The 19,333-nt window shown below is 36.4% G+C and overlaps 1 protein-coding gene across 1 annotated transcript in view; it reads right to left on the bottom strand.

Annotated features, from left to right (window-relative positions):
* ERICH3 (glutamate rich 3) overlaps positions 1–19,333 on the bottom strand; it is a 138,627-nt gene that overhangs the window by 75,166 nt on the left and 44,128 nt on the right. The window contains exons 4-7 of the mRNA XM_056123401.1: positions 14,900–14,971; positions 12,512–12,640; positions 6,513–6,671; positions 259–483 (exon numbers count right to left, since the gene is read on the bottom strand). Of these exons, the coding sequence (XP_055979376.1) occupies positions 259–483; positions 6,513–6,671; positions 12,512–12,640; positions 14,900–14,971 (585 nt within the window). The remainder of the gene's footprint in view (positions 1–258; positions 484–6,512; positions 6,672–12,511; positions 12,641–14,899; positions 14,972–19,333) is intronic.

Genomic DNA, 19,333 nt, shown 5'->3' with positions numbered 1-19,333 from the left:
ATAAAGCCCAAAAGAGAGAGAGTATGGGGAAAATTGTTTGCCATGGAGGCAGGGAGAGGATTGGCAAGGGGAGGGGGGGAGCATCTGGGGACATTGGTGGTGGAGAATGTGCACTGGTGGAGGGATGGGTGTTTGATCATTGTATGACTGATACTCAAACATGAAAGCATTGTAACTGTATTTCACAGTGATTCAGTTAAAAAAAATACAGTGCAGTGTATTTTGTGCTTAATTAATAAAAGAAAATTTCATAATCACCCCAACAGCATTAATGTTTGGTTCAAAGTCATTTGGAGCTGTGGTTGGACGAAATTGTCTCCTTCTCCATGTTTCAGGTCTATTTTCCCTTGTGATTTTTCTACCATGAGGATGTGATGGAGGAGGAATAGGCACCAGGTAATTGTTAATGTTCGGAAGTAGATATGAATTCATTTCCTGTGAATTGTCCGTGAAGTTCCTGAACTTCATCATTGCCTTCTTGCCCTGTAATCATTATAAAAGAACAAGTGAAAATAGAATCAGTGACCCAACTTAACCTAAAATTAAAAAGAAGGCTATAACTGACATCACACAAACATAATTAATGTTGTATACATACTTGAAGCTCTATGATCTGTTGGGGGAAAAAAACACAGCATTTTGTTGTATCTGCAGGACATTTAACTTCCCTTGTTTTATATTCTTATCTAAGAACATTTTAAAATCAAGCATATTGTTATTTTTATAGTAATTCTAAGATTTTTCCCCACATAACAATCCATTGAATATATGAAGACTCAATTAAAACATTAAAAATAAAGAATTCTGAAGTATTCTATGATTGTATAATCTAGGGCTGGATAATCTTCCTAAACTATTAAGTAGTATTAGTACTTTCTTCACATTCTGATTTCAACTATCCACATATGAAAATATTCATTAATGAGATCAAGGAGCTAAACTTATACTCTGATCCAAAGACTCTATTAAGCTTATTTTCTCCTAGAAATTCTATGTGTAGAAATAAATCCTATCACTGTACAAAGTACAGTGATAATCTACATAAGGGGATATATATACACACACATTTATATGCAGCTAATTTAGTAAAACTATCAAATGCATCAAAAGGAGAAATTTAACTTAGTTTTATTCCTGTCAAGTTTGAAGATGCAAACTTGAACACACCTTTAATAATTTTTCCGTAGTCTGTCAATTTATTTCATTTGGATGTTAACAGATTTTTTGTCCTACTTAATCTTTATGTCATTTTTAAGAAAGGGAATTCATTCTCCAAATATTTCTCATTGTTAACATACTAAAAGCAGGTTAAACCTCCTGGTACTTATCTCGGCTATTCTTGGGTGTTAGTCTCCTATTTTGTCACTTTATGTTCCCCAGATGAACGCAATATTTCTATGTCTGTCGCTCTCTTTCTGACTAATTTTGCTTAGCATGATACTTTGAAACCCAAGCACAAAAATTTGTAAGTCTACAATTTTACCTCACGGTGTTTCACTAATAAAAACTTTTTAGAGAAGCAGGTAAAATTTTAAGGCATGAATATCCAATATTTTGTTGGTTTTGTTTTGTTTTGGTGCCATACCAAGCTGTGCTCGTCTTACTCCTTGCTCTGTGTGCAGGAATCACTCCTTGTGGGGTTCAGGGGACCATATACAGTGATAGGGATTGAGCACAGGTCAGCCGCATGCAAGGCACATGCCTTTTCCACTGTACAATCTCTTTAGTCATTTTGATTGAAAACAATATTTATGTGAGGAGAAAGGTATTTAAATAGATAATAATCACCAAGGCATTTAGAATAGCTGATATTGCAAGTGTTGCTCATATCCTAATTTTTTCCCACATTTTCTATGATAGCATGCACTGATATTATAATAATTACAAATTAAAGAAATTGAGATGTAAGAATAATAAATGAATTAGGAGCTTCTTGTATGGCAATTTTTGAAGTTGCTATTTAATTATGAATTATATTTTGGAATGGTTTAGCATATATACATATATATTTATATAAACTTCTTTGCTATTTTTAGTTAGAAGCATCTTGGATATCTTTTCATACGGTCAGCTAGTTTTACCTTCATTATTAAGCAAACATTAATTAACATAACACTTATAAAACTATTTTGTTTAATATTTAGGTGTAGGGCTGAGGCTTTGGTTTAACATTAGCGCTCATGTCTTGCATGTGCATAGCCCTGGGTTTGATCACTGTACTACATAAACTAGACAGGCGCTTTAACCAGCTAAGCGGTAGGGCATTTGCCTTGCACGCAGCCAACATGGCCGACCCGAGTTCGATTCCTCCGCCCCTCTCGGAGAGCCCGGCAAGCTACCGAGAGTATCTCGCCCGCCCGGCAGAGCCCGGCAAGCTCCCCATGATGTATTTGATATGCCAAACACAGTAACAACAAAGTCTCCAATGGAGATGTTACTGAGCCCATTTGAGCAAATCGATGAACAACGGGAGGGCCTTTACCTTTACCTTTACTACATAAACAAAAATATGTAAGTTTATTCCCATTGCTATTTCTATAAATTTGTACTAAAATCATTCTTGAATCTACTGGGAAGAGGACAGATGCTGTTGTGTTTAAGGCTTACTCTTAGCTCTGTGTTCAGTATTCACTTCTGGTGGTGCTCAGGGATCAAATCAGGTCAGCTGTATTCATACCTGTTGTATGGTGCTTGACTCTCCTTCCCCTAAATATTTCTTTTCTTTCAAAATACCTCTGTGTTTCTAGGGTAAGTCCTATATGCTAAAATGCTGGGGCACATTCACTTGAAATGTTGACAGAGTAGCTCCATTTTGGAGTCACCAGCACCCCAATTCAGATACTTAATTTTCTCTTCTTTCAAAAAGGCCCTTTGGCCTCTTCTCTTTCTCTATCCCCACTTTCTCTCTTCCCCCTCGTTTTTTAGAAATAAAAGATTTACTTCACCAATTAAACAAAATGTTGATAAATGTTTCCATATTGCCATCACAAGCTGTTGCACCAATTTTTGCTCTTACAGGTGCATGAAAGATAATTGGTAATAAAGTCATTGTTTTTACTCAGTTGCCCCTCAACTATATTTTACTATATCATGTTTACCTAAATCATAAATCCTTTTTCCTGATATTTAGAAATGTTTGTCTGTTTTTGTCAGTTTATGTCTATTTTACAAACTCCAGAGCCATTCCTGTTACATGTTTAATTGATTTTGTTGCTGTTTTTCAGTCACACCTAGCATTGCTCAGGATTTTCTCCTTGGCTCAGTGCTCAGAGATCACTCCTTGCAGGACTTGGGACAATAAGGTTGCTGGGTATTGAATTTGGATCAGTCTTATACAAGGCAAGTACCCTACCTGCTATATTAGCTCTCCAGTCCCCCTTTACTTTTTAAGAATGCAGTAAAAATTTAGTCAGTTTTCACTAAAATCTCAGGAATCATACAAATTATTCATCTCCTTTTTTATTTTGCCTCACCTAGAGGTGTTCAGGAGCTACTTCTGGCTCTGCGCTTGGAGTGGCTCTCAGCAGTGATTGAGAGACAATATGCAGTGCCAGAGAGCTATCTTTAACCACTGTACCCCTGTATTTACTCTCTAAAATTTTATATATGTAATATATATATATATATATATATATATATATATAATATGCCACTGTCACTATCTTCCCATTGTTCATTGATTTGCTCAAGCCGGCCCAGTAACGTATCCATTGTGACAATTGTTACTGTGTTTGGCATATTGAATACATCACAGGTAGCTTGCCAGGCTTTGCCCCGCAGGCGAGATACTCTCGGTAGCTTGTCGGGCTCTCCAAGAGGGGAATTGAACTCAGATCAGCCGTGTTGGCCACTTGAAAGGCAAACGCCCTACACGCTGTGCTATCACTCCAGCCCATATAATATGTATGTATGTATTTTTCAAATCGCAACCAGTGGTGCTCAGGGAGGATAAATTTCAGCCTCTGAGATGCAAAGCATGTGGTCTAGTACTTTGAGCAGACTCTTCCCTCAGCAGCAGACTCCAGGAATTTCTAGCCTGATTTTATATTAATTACCACTTATCATCAATGTCATTCAAAAATTATGTTTTCTTCCAACAGATTATTCTTTTTATGTACATTATAGTATAAAATTCAGTAAACTTAAGACTATCATCTGCCTTAATAACTGACAATCACAGATATTTGCAGCATATGAAGTATAAGTTTAATTAGTTAAAATTAACATGGAATTTCTTTTACTATTGTCAGCAACTCTGAACTACCACTGAATTCCTATTCCCAAAATCACTCAAACCCCAAAACTTGGAAAAAGGAAAGTAAAAGATCTAGGTTTCTAAATCAATTCAGCGAGAAGAGATATAAAAAATCATCTGAAGGGAATAAAAGCCATTCCCTAGCCAGCAGAACTTGATTACTTGATTGATAGTATTCACAAATCTAACGTGAAAATGAGTATATTAGAGTTAACAGAAGTAGGAACTTAGAAAAGAATATAATCACCTTGACAAATGTGGAAAGTGCCCATCCGAATACTCTCTATGAGAGATGAATATTCACCCATTGGACTGAATAACTCCAGTCCGAAAGGCAAGTTATACCTGGAGGAAACAGTTTCAGCCAAAGACCTTTGAGTTTTCAAGTACCTTTGGCAAGCCCATTCCTAAAATATGAGACCATCTTAGAGCCATTAACATTCCATATACTCTCATTGTGATGCTATGTTCACCAGGCAACTTTCTTATTGTGATCTTCCTTCCCATGTTGGCCTGCCTAAAGGGAAAAACTTCTGGTAGCTATGGTTATTTGACATTTGATATTTGATAAAAGAGCCTCTGATTATGATTTGTTTCTTTTTGATTTTGTTTTGTTTTTTTTTGTTTCTTTTGTTTTGTTTTGAGCTACATCCTGGTGTGCTCAGAGCTCACTTATGGGCTCTGCGCTAAAAGATCAAATCTGGCATGCCTTGGGGACCATATGTGGTGCTGGGGATCAAACTCATATCAGGCACATGCAAGGCAAGTGCCTATCACAACAGCTTCTATACTTTATTTCTTAATTTTTGGTTTACTCTAGGGGGAAAAACATGACCGTGTTGTGGGTTACTGAAGTTACTCATGAGCCTGTTGTGAGTTATTTTTGATGATTTTAGACAATGTCTCAATACCAAATAATTCCTATGTACCAGCAGAAATGGGAAATGTAAAGAGCAGATTTTAGAAAAAGCTTAACTGGTTTCTTATGCAACCAGTTTCTGTTCAATGCTAGGTAGGGAATCTTAATCAAAGTACTGCCACTTTTGGATTAAATTGCTTTCTGATAAACTACTAAATTAACTAACAAGGCTTGGAAAATATTATTCATGTGATAAAAAGGTTATTAAACAAAGTATTAGTGTCAGAGTTATATTTACATATTTACACAATTATTTATTAAATTTCTTAGTGTCAAGTTTATTTGTCAGTTTTAGATAAAAAATATTTTAGTTCCATATGTCCTACGTTCCTGGCTAGGGCTGGAGTGATAGCACAGCTGTAGGGCGTTTGCCTTGCACGCAGCCAACATGGCTGACCCGAGTTCGATTCCTCCGCCCCTCTCGGAGAGCCTGGCAAGCTACTGAGAGTATCTCGCCCACACGGCAGAGCCTGGCAAGCTACCCGTGATGTATTCGATATGCCAAACACAGTAACAACAAAATCTCCAATGGAGACGTTACTGGGCCCGCTAGAGCAAATCGATGATCAACGGGAGAGCCTTTATGTTCCTTAACAAATAGAATTATATTCACCCACTTGAATATATTGACAATTTTGCTCATAACAATTAAAATTCTTAAGTTAGCAAATATTTCTTCTTTGTGTTAGATATAGAAACAATATCAGTAATTAATGAAGGTACTAGTTATTCCTCTTTAACTCATATTTTAGGTTCATACCTCCTTTCTGTGCTCTATTAAAATAAGTAAAAATTTCCTGAGATGAAAACTTGAAAAGGAATCAGAGTTAAGTTCCTGAGGAATTAATTTGGCATTTTAAAAGATGGACATTCTTTTCCTTCTACGTCCAACTTCTCAGAGTCAAACTTAAAGCAATTTCATACACTGATGGTAAAGTAAGTCGGCATGCAAATGCAAACCTATTCTTGGAAATTTTCATTTTCTAGGTTTCATGCATCTAAAATTTGGAAGCAGTCAACACAAGGTATATTCTGATAGAAGTCATATCTGTCTATAAAAAATTTTCCACTTTGAAAAAAATGTTTTCCACTTTGTTTTCATATAATCCTTCAAATTAATGATAACTCATCTTATATTAGTATAAAAAATCTATTCCTCATTCTATTTGTCCAGCAATACAGAAATTACAGTTAAAAGCAATTCAAGTATGCTAAATTAAAGTAAGAAGCATATAATAAGTCTCACTAAGTGGATTAACTGAATCTAACATCTTAAAACCTACAATAATATATGTTCAAATAAAAAACAAAAGTATTTACTGTAAAAATAACATTTACCCCAGTGGAAAGTGGAGCATCATTTTCCAGCATTGAGCCTTTTGATTTGGACCCCGGAATTATCTTTGGAACAGTTCCTACTGCAGGATTACTAGGAAGAGGCTGCAATCGAATAGGAGGTTGTATATTTTCCGGAGCAGTATATGGTCGAGGGGCTGTCTAGATAATTAAGAAAAAACAATTCAACTTAAATTAGTATCTTGACATGTCTCCAGAACCAATTAATAACCAACAAATTGCCTACAGTAATTAATGGTGCCTTTTTACTGAACAGATTAAACTTTAATTATGTCTTTCCATTATACATACCCTTGTGACCCAAAGTATTTGTTAAAACATATGGTGTTGAAGTCCTCTACATAGCTAAATGTCACAATTATAGAGTATTTTAGACAAAGGAGATGTTATCTGTTAGGTTCCAATATTTTATTCATACTATAAACTCATTGATATTACCTAGTTTATGCCAAGTGTAGTATGGTTTTGCTCCATCAAATGTTAGGTTGAATAATGTTCCTATTTTAGAGATCTAAAGGAATATTATCAGAATGTGATCATTTACATTTAAATGTTTTCAACATCAATTGTCCTATTATTTAAGTGTTAATATTGGTGCTGAAAATGAAGCAAACTATATGATTAAAAAAAAGAAGAAGAAAGGCAAGTGTTAAGCAGCAACATATTACCACTTATTCAAGCCCTCTTTAAATATTAGGTAAACAAACTTTAAAACAATAACTAGAGAATTTCAAAAATAGTGTGTAAAAACTGTGGGTGTGTTTCAGGATATAAGAGCCATAGTACACAGGTAGGGCATTTGCTCTGCACAAGGCCAACCTGAGAATGATTCCCAGCAACCCATAAAAGGTCCTCTGAGCCTTGCATGGTGACCCTGAGTGCAGAGCCAGGAATAAAGTCTTAGCACCATTAGATGTGGGGGGGAATAAGAACTTATATGTTTTACCTAAAGATTTTATATTAGTCCATTTACATTCACCTTCCCTGGTCTATTCCAGTCCATAAGAGTCATGCCTATACAGGCTATACAAAAAAGCTGAGAATGCCAGTTGGATTTGTTGATCAATCTAAGGCAGGAGACAGAAGAACACAGGAAGGAACGGAAGTCAGGCTCTTTATTTCCCTTTCTACCCCAGTTGCTATGAGCCAGCTGTGTGTCTCTGCCAATGTCCAGCAGCTCTCCCAGGAAGTCCTCTCCTAGCTCTCAGGTGCCACCTGCTAGTTTGTATCCAACCCATCCCTCCTGCCTTAGGCCTAAATGATATGTTTCTCACTATGCTGACCTTAACACACTTAACATCTCTAGCTGGTTTTCCTTAATCCTGACTTCATCTTTGTAAACAGTTTATTAAATCCTTCCTAATTACCCTATTTGTGTGAGCCATCTGTTTCCTGCTAAAATCCTGACTAATACATTTTCTAATCAAGAATATGCTGCAGAGAATACCAAAACTGTCAGTATGGAACATTACAAGTGCCTTTCGGGAGCACTGCTGAAACACTGCAAGTTTAGGCTAAAGATTATCAAAGTTAAGTAGGGTCAGTGGGGAGGAATGAAGTTGTTCACTCAGTTGTTTCTTCTACAACAGCCAAAACCTGTTTAGAAAAATAAAAGTGTACATCTGGGTAAGAGAATATAGATTGTGGGATTATCTAATGACCCATGAAAAGGCTTAATACAATTGACTCCAAACAATAACAAAGATTAAACTTTGGAAAGTGATGTTAGTGATAAGAATGCTTTTATAGCCAGAAATTGATCTTAGTGCCATATTGACAAGGATATCATAGGAGGCTAAATCTATTATTTTTGTATGTTAACCGTTATTGAATTCCAAATATTAACTCTATAAACAGATAAAAAAAAGTAATTTTTAACTTTGAAAGGTGACACGAAACTAGTACCAAGTGAACCACACAAATATAGTCAGAGACAATAAAATAAAAATACTAGAGAACTCACTGATAAGCCAATGAGACTAGCAAAAATAAGAGTTTGGCAAAAGCAGTTATATTTTATCAAAATGGAAGAAGAGAAGAAAATTGATAAGCAGAGAAGGAAAATGGTAAATTAGAACATACAAGTAAGAAAAAACAGTTGTAAGCTAGAAAGAGGATGGGTAAGAAAGATAATATTACCCATGATAATATCTTTTTACCCTTTTTTAATAACTCAGTTTTTTATCAGGTAATATTTTAATTCCCAACCAAAAATCCTATTTCTCAACATTTTTTCAGTTCTAAATAGTTGCCTGACTCAGTCTGGGACAATAAAGTGTGAGCATTTAAGTGACACATGAAATTTCCAGATCATGCTCTCAGAGAGAAATGTACCTTCACTTTTTTTACTCCCCTTCCTGCAGGCTGGAATCTCCACATGGTGGCACACCATCTTGGCTTATGTGCCTCACGGCACAAATTGACTAAGCAATGACAAAAAAGGAGTCTGAGCTTTTGATGACATCATAGAGAAGAGAGGCCAAGCCAATTGAGACCCAAGTATGTGTACTGGGATTGGGAGTAATCCCTGTGTTTTTTTCATTATTATGTGGGGGTCTCTGCACACAAACCTGTATCGTGATTGAATGGGGAAGCTAAGTTGACTCACAGAATTTGATTTAAAGAAATAGGATATAAGTTTATATGAGCCAAATGGTGAAATCCCTTATAACTCACAAGAATTCCAGCTTAGAGGTTTCTGAACAGGAAATCAAGAACACACAAAAGATTTTTTTTTTTAATCTCTGTAGAACAAACAACCCCCTTGACACTCCCTGGCAAATGATCCCACTGAATAGGTTCATAAACTAGAAACTACATTCATTCAAGAAAGCAGATCTTCATAAACAGAACCTCATCTGTCGACGCCTGTGCACTACATTTTAGCGGTAGCACAGCGGGTAGGGCGTTCGCCTTACAAGCGGCCAACATGGCCGACCCGAGTTCGATTCCTCCGCCCCTCGCGGAGAGCCCGGCAAGCTACTGAGAGTATTCGATATGCCAAACACAGTAACAACAAAGTCTCCAATGGAGACGTTACTGGGCCCGCTCGAGCAAATCGACGATCAACAGGAGGGCCTTTACCTTTACCTTTTATACAAAACATTAGATGAATGTGATGTTTAAATGTCTAAATTATTACATTTATATCTAAAACCAGATAAATGTGCACTATCCTGCTAATAGCTCTGATGCACAAACTGCCAAAATTCATATTCAAAGCTACCACAGGGATCAGAGAAATAGCACAGGGACCAGAGGTAAATAGTCTGCAAGCAGGAACCACACTGTTCATTTTCACAAGTATATAGTTCTCTGAGCACACAGGGCCTGAGTAGCAACACATACTCAGGACTTAGCATTGACTCATCCTGTCTACTTGAATAAGTATTGATAGAAGTAGCTCCCAAACTCCCAAACCACTCCTTGGGAGGTTCAAAATATAAAAATTAAAAGAGGTATTACAGAGATGTCTCAAAGGCTAAGCATATGCATTGCATGCAGTAGACCACAGTTTTACAATTTGTAGCACATGGTACCCTGAACACTGCTGGTTGTGATCCCAAAGATTAAAGAATAAATAAATGAAAATACACAAACTACCATAAATTTCTGTTTTTAATTTTTCATAATATATTTCTTATAATAAACCACTGCAGATTAATAATTTCAAATTTTATAAGAATGAAATTGAAATCAATTACCTGATGACATCTCAGCTTAACTGAGAATTTTTAATTCTTAGTAAAAGATTCATTGGGGTGATTTTTTTCCTAAGTATGTACACAGATTTTTGAATGATTCACAGATTTGATGGGAATGATGTAGCAAAAAAAGCTGTAAGCTGGGGCTGGAGCAATAGCACCGCGGGTAGGGCGTTTGCCTTGCACGCGGCCGACCCGGGTTCGATTCCCAGCATCCCATATGGTCCCCTGAGCCCTGCCAGGGGTGATTCCTGAGTGCAGAGCCAGGAGTAACCCCTGTGCATTGCCAGGTGTGACCCAAAAAGCAAAAAATAATAATAATAATAATAAAGTGTTTACATCTAAAAAAAAAAAGCTGTAAGCTATTTTGAAAGTTGAGGGGCCCTTCATGACCACATTTGATGCTGTCCTTACTAATGCAAGAAAGTTACAAAAGAAAAATCAGTGGCAATACCTTAAAAGGATTATTAACTTCATCTCAATGTCAGTTGGGGGATCAGGAGTCAAATTTAAAAGATTCATAACTAGACTGGGAAAACAAACAGCAGGACTTGAATTTCTGTAAAATAGGAGCTATAATTCCAAGATCACACGATGTATTCCTTATGTTGCAGACGCACCATAGGAAATGACAGAATGAAAACTTTTGGTTTACCAGATACAAAAGCTTGTGAAATGCTGGTGTCAGTGTTTCCTATAATTTCAAAATTACTTTCTCATTCCTGCCACATTAAGATCTCCTGGATGTATCATAAACTACTTATTGAGGGTGTTCAGCTGGAAAATTGAAAAGAAAGTCTTTGAAGGGGTTTTCCTCTCGAAACAGGTGGGAAGTTAGAAAACCAGTACTTGATTGTTTTCTTTGTTTCACTCGGGTTAAGCTTTTGAGAATCTAGTGAATTTGTCCTCCCAGAAAGGAGTTATTTGTGTGCATATTCATTTAAATGAGTCCAGAAAATACAGTAATAACCCAATGAAGACCACTGCTTTTCTTTACTTGAGCTGTTCGTTGGAACATGTCAAAACATATTTACCTTTTGAAAAATGCCAAAGTTAAACATTATGTTGATGAACTCACATTAATAATCTGTGAAAACAAAACTTCTCTCTAAATATTGTGCAATCTGAAAAAAATGTTCATGCTAACAAGGAAATATATCAAGTTACACAAAGCTGGAATAAAGATGAAATCAACCAATTCATTTACAACTTAATCCATGAACCTCAGCAAATATCATAGAAATCTTTCCTTGTGTATATATTGTTTCAAGCTACCACACCTTTCTTTAAGCAAATGCCATATCTATATACAAATGAATCAAACAAATGAAATGCCAGTACACAATTTCTTTAAATAGATTTTCTGTAAATTTATGTTTTTGAGTATGTGGACATACTTCAGATGTTCAAAATCACAAAATAAGTAACTGGCCCAAAGTGCTACATAGTACAAATTAATTTGTGTACTACAGATTTTATAGATAAAGTGAGAGTACAACGAATAAAAATTATTAAATTCAGAGATAAGAAATGTAGAACATGTATGGACCAACTAGTAATTCTGTCCCGCTGCAAGGTAGGTATTAAAGGTTAATCATAAGAGCAAAAATCGGGACAGCTAAATCAAGGTGATATTATTCAGGGTCTTAAGTGCCACATAAAATTTTCCACAGGTGTCATACTGATTCAGGGCCTTGACTCAGTGTAAAGTGCATGTCTTATAGGATGCCCTCATTTCCATTTAGAAAGGAAGGGAGGAAGGACAGGAAGAAGGGAGGGAATAAAAGAATGAGGAAGAATGAGAGAAAAAAGGAAAGGCAGAAAGAGAAGAAATATAAAAGAACAAAATGAAGGGAAGTAAGAAGGTAGTAAGAAAGATAGAAAAAGAAGAGAAGGGAAGAGGAAAAAGAGCATGAGAAGAGAGAGCAAGAATGAAATTGAAAAGCAAAAGAAGCTTTTCCCTCCTCTGGAAAAGTCTTATCTCTCTCTCTCTACTTTCCCCACACATTTCTCTTAGTAAATTCCTTTCAATTAAACTATTTTACTTCAGAAAAAAATACAAATATAGCAGTAACAAGCAAAATTATTTGACAGGATTGATGTCGATTATACGTGGGAATTTTATAAATAAGAAGTTTTACAAATATAGGACTGCTTCCATTCAGTGGAATTCATAGGATTTTACAGACATGTGCCAGAGAGCATCCTTTCTGAGAGTAATAAGACATAAATTAATTAGTTGGACTAGTGCATGAAAAACTCTATAAAATGACTCACCGGTGTTAATGGACTGGAATGTCCTTCATTAAGCAGAACACTATGGCCACGGTTTGTCTTTGGGCCAACTGGGGGGTGGGGAGACAAGATTGGTATGTTATCTTCTATAGACCATCTTGTGTGCTCTCCCTGGAATAAGAAAAATAAGGAACTGGTGTGTAATTAACAATCCCAGCTAACATTTGTAAGTAAGATACTGAATGACTAAAGAAATCCTTTCTTTTGCCAAGAAGATACCTCACAGGGATGCTTTATTTCTGGCAATACCTGTCCCCTGAGCACTATCAGATGTGACTCTGATAATTCTCCCGGGCCATCAGGTCCAAGCACAGAACTTGTATAACCTCACAGTATGGCTAAGTATCCCCAGGAGTAACCCCAAAGATCCCAACTTTATCACTGCTTGGGTGATCTTCCCACCCCTAAAAGAAGTTATTTTTCATTTATTTTGAGAAGATTCCTTCAGATGCCTACCATGACAGTGAGGAAAAGTTTCCACAGCTATTTAATGTCATACTGTCACACATCAGGACCTGGATATGCCAGTGAAAGTATGAAACAATCTTTTATTTAAGACAAATTATTTTATTTTTTAAACAAACCTTTTCAATCGATAACATTTCCATTTGGCAGATGTACAGGGAGATTAAATATTTGGGTCAACAGAGACATTAGGTGGTGGAAACAAAATTGTGATTCCAAGTCTAAGATATTTTTCCTTTTAAATTACATGTGTCACCAGAATAAAATTCCCCTTATACTTTAAGTAGCAGTGTTTTTAATTTTTCTATCAATCTCTTCACTGTAAATTATCTTTTGTGTTATTATTTGAATAGGATAGTACATATTTCAGTCCTTCTTAAGAAGCAGCATTCATAAATTATTCTGTAACTCAAGTTGTATCTAGGCTTTTTTTTAAACTTTTTTATTGAATCACAGTGAGATAGACCCTTACAAAGCTGTTCATGATTGTATTTCAGTCAGACAGAAACAAGCAATCTTTCTTCAAAGAAATCAGCTAATTCAATGAACTAGATTGCAGCATATCATCTTTAGCAATAATATTTATTCATTTGCTTTAAGTATATCACTCCAAGAAGTAGAATGTACCTCATTACTTTGACCAGTGGAGAGTACATGAAGTACAATTGTGTACCTGAAGAATAATGAAACAATGCTCTAAGCAAGAGTTTCATACTACATAAAGGGGCTCTCAAACACATCAAGTGAAACTATAAAGAGAAAAATCTTATAATTAAAAGCCATATAGGGAGGAACTGGAATGACTATTGGAATTCTGCCAATGCTGTAATATTGCACATAGTGTAGTTAGTGTGTCTGACCACCTAGGTGAGAGTAAATTAAGCACAGATACAATGGTTTATTGTTTCAGGCAGTGCTGGTCATTCTTCAGAGTAACCCTTCTTCTCCATCAATATTCCAGAAAATACATACAAACTTGGCTTTGATTAGAAGAGATTATTGGCAAACGTGAGTTCACCATAAATCTCCACACACCAAATTTTCTTATCTTGAAAAACTGATACGTCATCTGTTATTTAACATTTCTATAATAAGATTGTCTTTGACCAAGATAAAATAGGAAAGGTTTGAGCCTATTGGGGAAAAGAGGAAAATTAGTCTTCTGTGGCAAGTTATTCCACAAAGTCTCTACAAATATGCATCAGCTTGTGAAATGTGTCTTAGGGCCCACATTTTAATACTGTACAGAACATGAATGTGTTAATTTTGAATGGCCCAAGGAATTGAGCAAGAACAGCAACCTAAAATGCAAACTTTCATTTACTTTCATTTACTTTCATTTAAAAGAATCTTTCATTTCTTGATGTAAATTTATATAGTTTGTAAGTTTACAGCAAAGAATGCCCATTAAATATAAAATTTAAAGTGTCTTTGCAAAACAGCAAAATTTTACACTAAATTTATTTGCCAAAGTTGATCTCTGCTGTCATGTATCATTCCAGGCCCTTGTTCACATTAAAATGTATCATATAATTCTTTAAATGTCCTATTCCCCATAATATTGAAAAACTTACATTTTTTACCTTACAAAAAACAAATCTGCTGGCTTCTATCAGAACTCAATCAAGAAAAAATAAAAACAAAATTTCAAACTTGGTCTTTGAAACCTTGAAGTTTCAAAGTTTTTCTTTGAAATATTTGTGCATTATGAAATTTATTTTGCACATAGTTATTTGTACATAATCATCTACAATGACAGTAGCCATGATTTAATCTTGATTTAACTATCATTTGACCTCAGAGCTACCAAAAAAAAGAAAATTTCTTAAAGAAATTCAATTATAGAACTATTATATTTCAATAGCATAAAATAGCATTCTGAAGTAAAGCGTTAGGGAGCCTTACCTTAAATCTTTGGATTCGTTCCTTCCTAGCTAAATTCTCCAGTTTCTTTTTTATTTCAAGCTGATGGTAACGCTAAACATATAGGGAAAAATGAAGGAGAGAATCATATCAATTATAGCAAAGCATTTTATAGAGGAAAATAATCTCACCAACTAACTGTATTCTCAATTACCCTTCTTGTCATTGAGATGGAGAAGAATCACCTGCATAAGTGTGCAAGTGGGGATGTAAATTGATACAACTCTTTGGAACGTCAATTCTTAACATATATTAGGCAGCTAAAAGTGTTCCTATCCTTTAACCAATAAATTTCACTTTAAACCTAGGGGGAAATATGAATAATAATAAAAATGTTTTATATACAAATATGCTCTCTGAAATGGTATTTTTTTCCCTTCAGAGTAAAAAATCCAGAAGCAATATTAGCCTTTGAGAGAATGTTTAAACTTTTTGCATGCCTATGTGTAATGGAATACAATTAAACCATAAAAATAATACCCACATTTAAAAAAATTGAAAAGGTGTGGATTGCACCCAAAAAAGGTAGGATACAGGAACTGCATAGAAATTTACATTAATTGATCATATTTACATTGTGTATCTGTCCCTGTGTTAGAAAGGTGTTTTGCATGAATCACTTCTTCTCAAATGACTAACCCCTAATTATTCTTATTTGCAAAGAAATTGAGGTAGCAGGTCATGAATTTGCTGTAGGTCATAAACCTAGTCAGTGGTAGAGCTGCAATTAGAAAGTTGGTCCAATGAGGAACTGGAAAGATATCCCCTGCTCATGGGTCGGGAGACTTAACATTGTCAAAATGGCAATACTACTGAAAGCATTGTATAAATTCAATGCAATCCCTATAAGGATACCCATGACATTCTTCAAAGAAATGGAGCAAACACTCCTGAAATTTATATGGAACAATAAGCCCCCACGAATAGCTAAAGCTATTCTTGGGGAAAAGAAAATGGGAGGAATCAACCTTCTGAACTTCAAGCTCTACTACAAAGCAGTAATAATCAAAACAGCGTGGTACTGGAACAAAGGCAGAACTGCAGACCAATGGAACAGAGTTGAATACACTGGCATCTCCTCTCAATCATATGATCATCTAATCTTTGATAAAGGTGCAAGAAATGTGAAGTGGAGTAAGGAAAGCCTCTTTATCAAATTGTGCTGGCATCACTGGATGGCTACATGCAAAAAAATGGGCTCAGAACTCTGCTTAACACCATGTACAAAGGTAAGATGAAAATGGATTAAAGACCTCAACATCAGACCAGAAACCATAAGGTACATTGAAGACAAAGTTGGCAAAACCCTCCATGACATTGGGGCTAATGGTATTTTCAAAGATGCCACACCACTGGCCGAGCAAGTGAAAACAGAGATAGATAAATGGGACTATCTTAAACTAAGAAGCTTCTGCACCTCCAAAGAAACAGTGACCAAAATACAAAGACAGTCTACAGAATGGGAAAGAATATTCACCGAATACACATCTGACAAGGGGTTGATATCAAGGATATACAAAGTACTGGTTGAACTCCACAAGAAGAAAACATCCAATCCCATCAAAAACTGGGCCAATGAAATGAACAGAAACTTTCTCAAAGAAGAAATCTGAATGGCAAAAAAGCACATGAGAAAATACTCTACATCATTAATCATCAGGGAGATGCAGATCAAAACCACAATGAGATACCATCTCAAACCTCAGAGACTGGCCCACATTCAAAAGAACAAAAGCAACTGTTGCTGGCGCGGATGTGGCGAGAAAGGGACACTCCTTCACTGTTGGTGGGAATGCCGACTGGTTCAGCCCTTTTGGAAAACAGTATGGACGTTCCTCAAAAAATTAGAAATTGAGCTCCCATTTGACCCAGCGATACCACTCCTGGGAATATATTCCAGAGAGGCAAAAATGTATAGTCAAAGTGACATCTGCACTTGTTTGTTCATAGCAGCACTCTTTACAGTAGCCAGAATCTGAAAAAACCCGAGTGCCCAAGAACAGATGACTGGTTAAAGAAACTTTGGTACATCTAGACAATGGAGTACTATGTATTTCTTAGAAAAGATTAAGTCATGAAATTTACATACAAGTGGTACAATATGGAAAGTATCATGCTAAGCGAAATGAGTCAGAAAGAGAGGGATAGACATAGAAAGATTGCATTCATCTGGGGGATATAAAGTAACAAAATATGAGATTAATACCCAAGAATAGCCAAGATCAACACCAGGAGGATTACTCCATAGCTTAGAGGCCAGCCGAGTATTCTAGGGGAAAGGACAGTTCAGATAGAGAAGGGAGCACCAAATGGAGGGTGTTTGGAGGATCCTCCCAGGAGGGGAGATGCAGGTTGAAAGTAGACTGGACTGAACATGTTTGCTACTCAATGCCTCTTTTGCTTATCACAACACCCAAAAGGAGAGAGAGAACAAAAGGGAATGGGAATGCCCTGCCACAGTGGCGGGGGGGGGGGGGGGATGGGGGGATGGGGTGGAGGGATATTATCCATGGTGGTGGAAAATGGGCACTGGTGGAGGGATGGGTATTTGATCATGGTATGACCGAAATCCAAGCACAAAAATTTGTAAATCTACAACTGTACCTCATGGTGTTTCACTAATAAAAAATAAATTCAAAAAAAAATAAATGCAACAGACACACCTGATAAAACTGCGATCCAAACTATTACTAAGAACTCTTAAAACTCAGCAGTATGAAGACAGCTTTAGTTTTAAATGGGCAAAAGACCTATACAGACACCTCCACAAAGATGAATGGGTGGCAAGTAAATATATGGAATAATAATAATATGAATGATGATTGCCACTCTATGTTTCTTTTGCAAACCACAACACCCAAGAGGAGAGAGAGAGCAGAGGGGAATGCCCTGCCACAGAGACAGGGTGGGATGGGGGGGATGGGAGGTGGGAGGGATACTGGGATCTGTGGTGGTGGGAAATGGGCACTGGTGGAGGGATGGGTATTTGATCATTGTATAATTGAAACCCAAGTACAGAAATGTGTAAGTCTGCAACTGTACCTCATGATGTCTCACTATTAAAAAAATTTTTAATAAAAAAAAAGAAAGTTGGTCCATCTGAAAACTTTCTGTTTTTCACAAAAACCTGCTTTTCTCACAAATGTGATAGTTTTATTAAAATATAAATATAAACTGGAGAGAGACTATAGGAAATGTAAACAGCAGCTATCTCGGAGAGGAATTATTATATGTGGTTATTTTCTCCTTTTATGCTTTTTGTGATTTCCAATTTTTCAGCAATATATTAATTATGTAATGTGAAAATAAACCTCATGCATATATAATATACATATAATTGGATTTGAAATTACATATAAAAGAGCGTATATATGAGCATTATATAAGTACTTCTTTCTGTTTTTGATCACTTTCTGCTGCCTTTGAGATCTCGCAGACTTGATTATTCCCAGCCTAAGTATTTTCAATCCTCTTCTGGGTTCTTCATTTTCTTCTCTCTGTCTTTCTGGTTCCCTCACCCACCTATCACCAATCCTTATTAAACTCACTACCATTTTCCATCTTCAATTTATTTCCAGCTTAACACAGACCTCACTCCCACCGTCCTTTCTTTGCACCACCAAGTCTTTGTCTGATTTCTGCCCCATCTCCCACCCACCATGACTCATCTTATTTAACCATTCCACAGCTTATGAGCAATTTCTGCCTTCCAGAACCCTACCATTACCAAACACACCCCATCATTTGAGGGTTCTTTTCAAGCCCAAGGTGGTGGTGATTACCCAGAATGTATATATCACTCACCAAACTGGAACCCTCAGCCTTGCTCCGGGCTCCCCCTGCCTCCCGCTCTCTACTCAGTAATACTAGGTCTTTCTCTTATCTCTGTGGACAGCTGAATCTCCCCTGCATTTCCGAAACTGCTGTTAGTTTGCACCCTTTGGCAACAGCTTCCTAATTGACCTCCCACCTCTAATCTTTTCCACCTCATTAATCCATCTTCCACATTTTTAGTAACATCATCTTTCTCAGAGTTCTTCTCATTTATTTCACTCCCCTGCTGAAAATCATTTCATCGCCTCATCACCTACACTCTGCTACCTAGTTGGGAATGTAAGGTCCTTCAAAAAAACAGGACCTAGCTTCTTGGATAGTGTCACTCCCTACTACTCCTTCCAGTAGCCCACGGTGCCATCTGGCCTTAGTGAACTTTCCTTTCCATCCTCAAAACCCTGTCATACGTGCTGTCTCATGCTCTAGAATATGCCTCTCATGTTTTCATGTAAAATTTCAGGTGTTAAGGTGGAGTTCAAATTGTAAAACCTCTTTGGGGCTTCCTCTGACTCTCATAGACACAGGTCATGATTCTCTTATTTTCTGAGCTTAGTGTGTGTCTCCTAGCATCTGGTCAATTTT

This window comes from Sorex fumeus, unplaced genomic scaffold (genome assembly GCF_029834395.1).
Source record: "Sorex fumeus unplaced genomic scaffold, SorFum_2.1 ptg000047l, whole genome shotgun sequence".
Taxonomy (NCBI): domain Eukaryota; kingdom Metazoa; phylum Chordata; class Mammalia; order Eulipotyphla; family Soricidae; genus Sorex; species Sorex fumeus.
The sequence above is the reverse complement of the archived record's forward strand: the minus strand, read 5'-3'. Positions and strand labels throughout refer to the sequence as shown.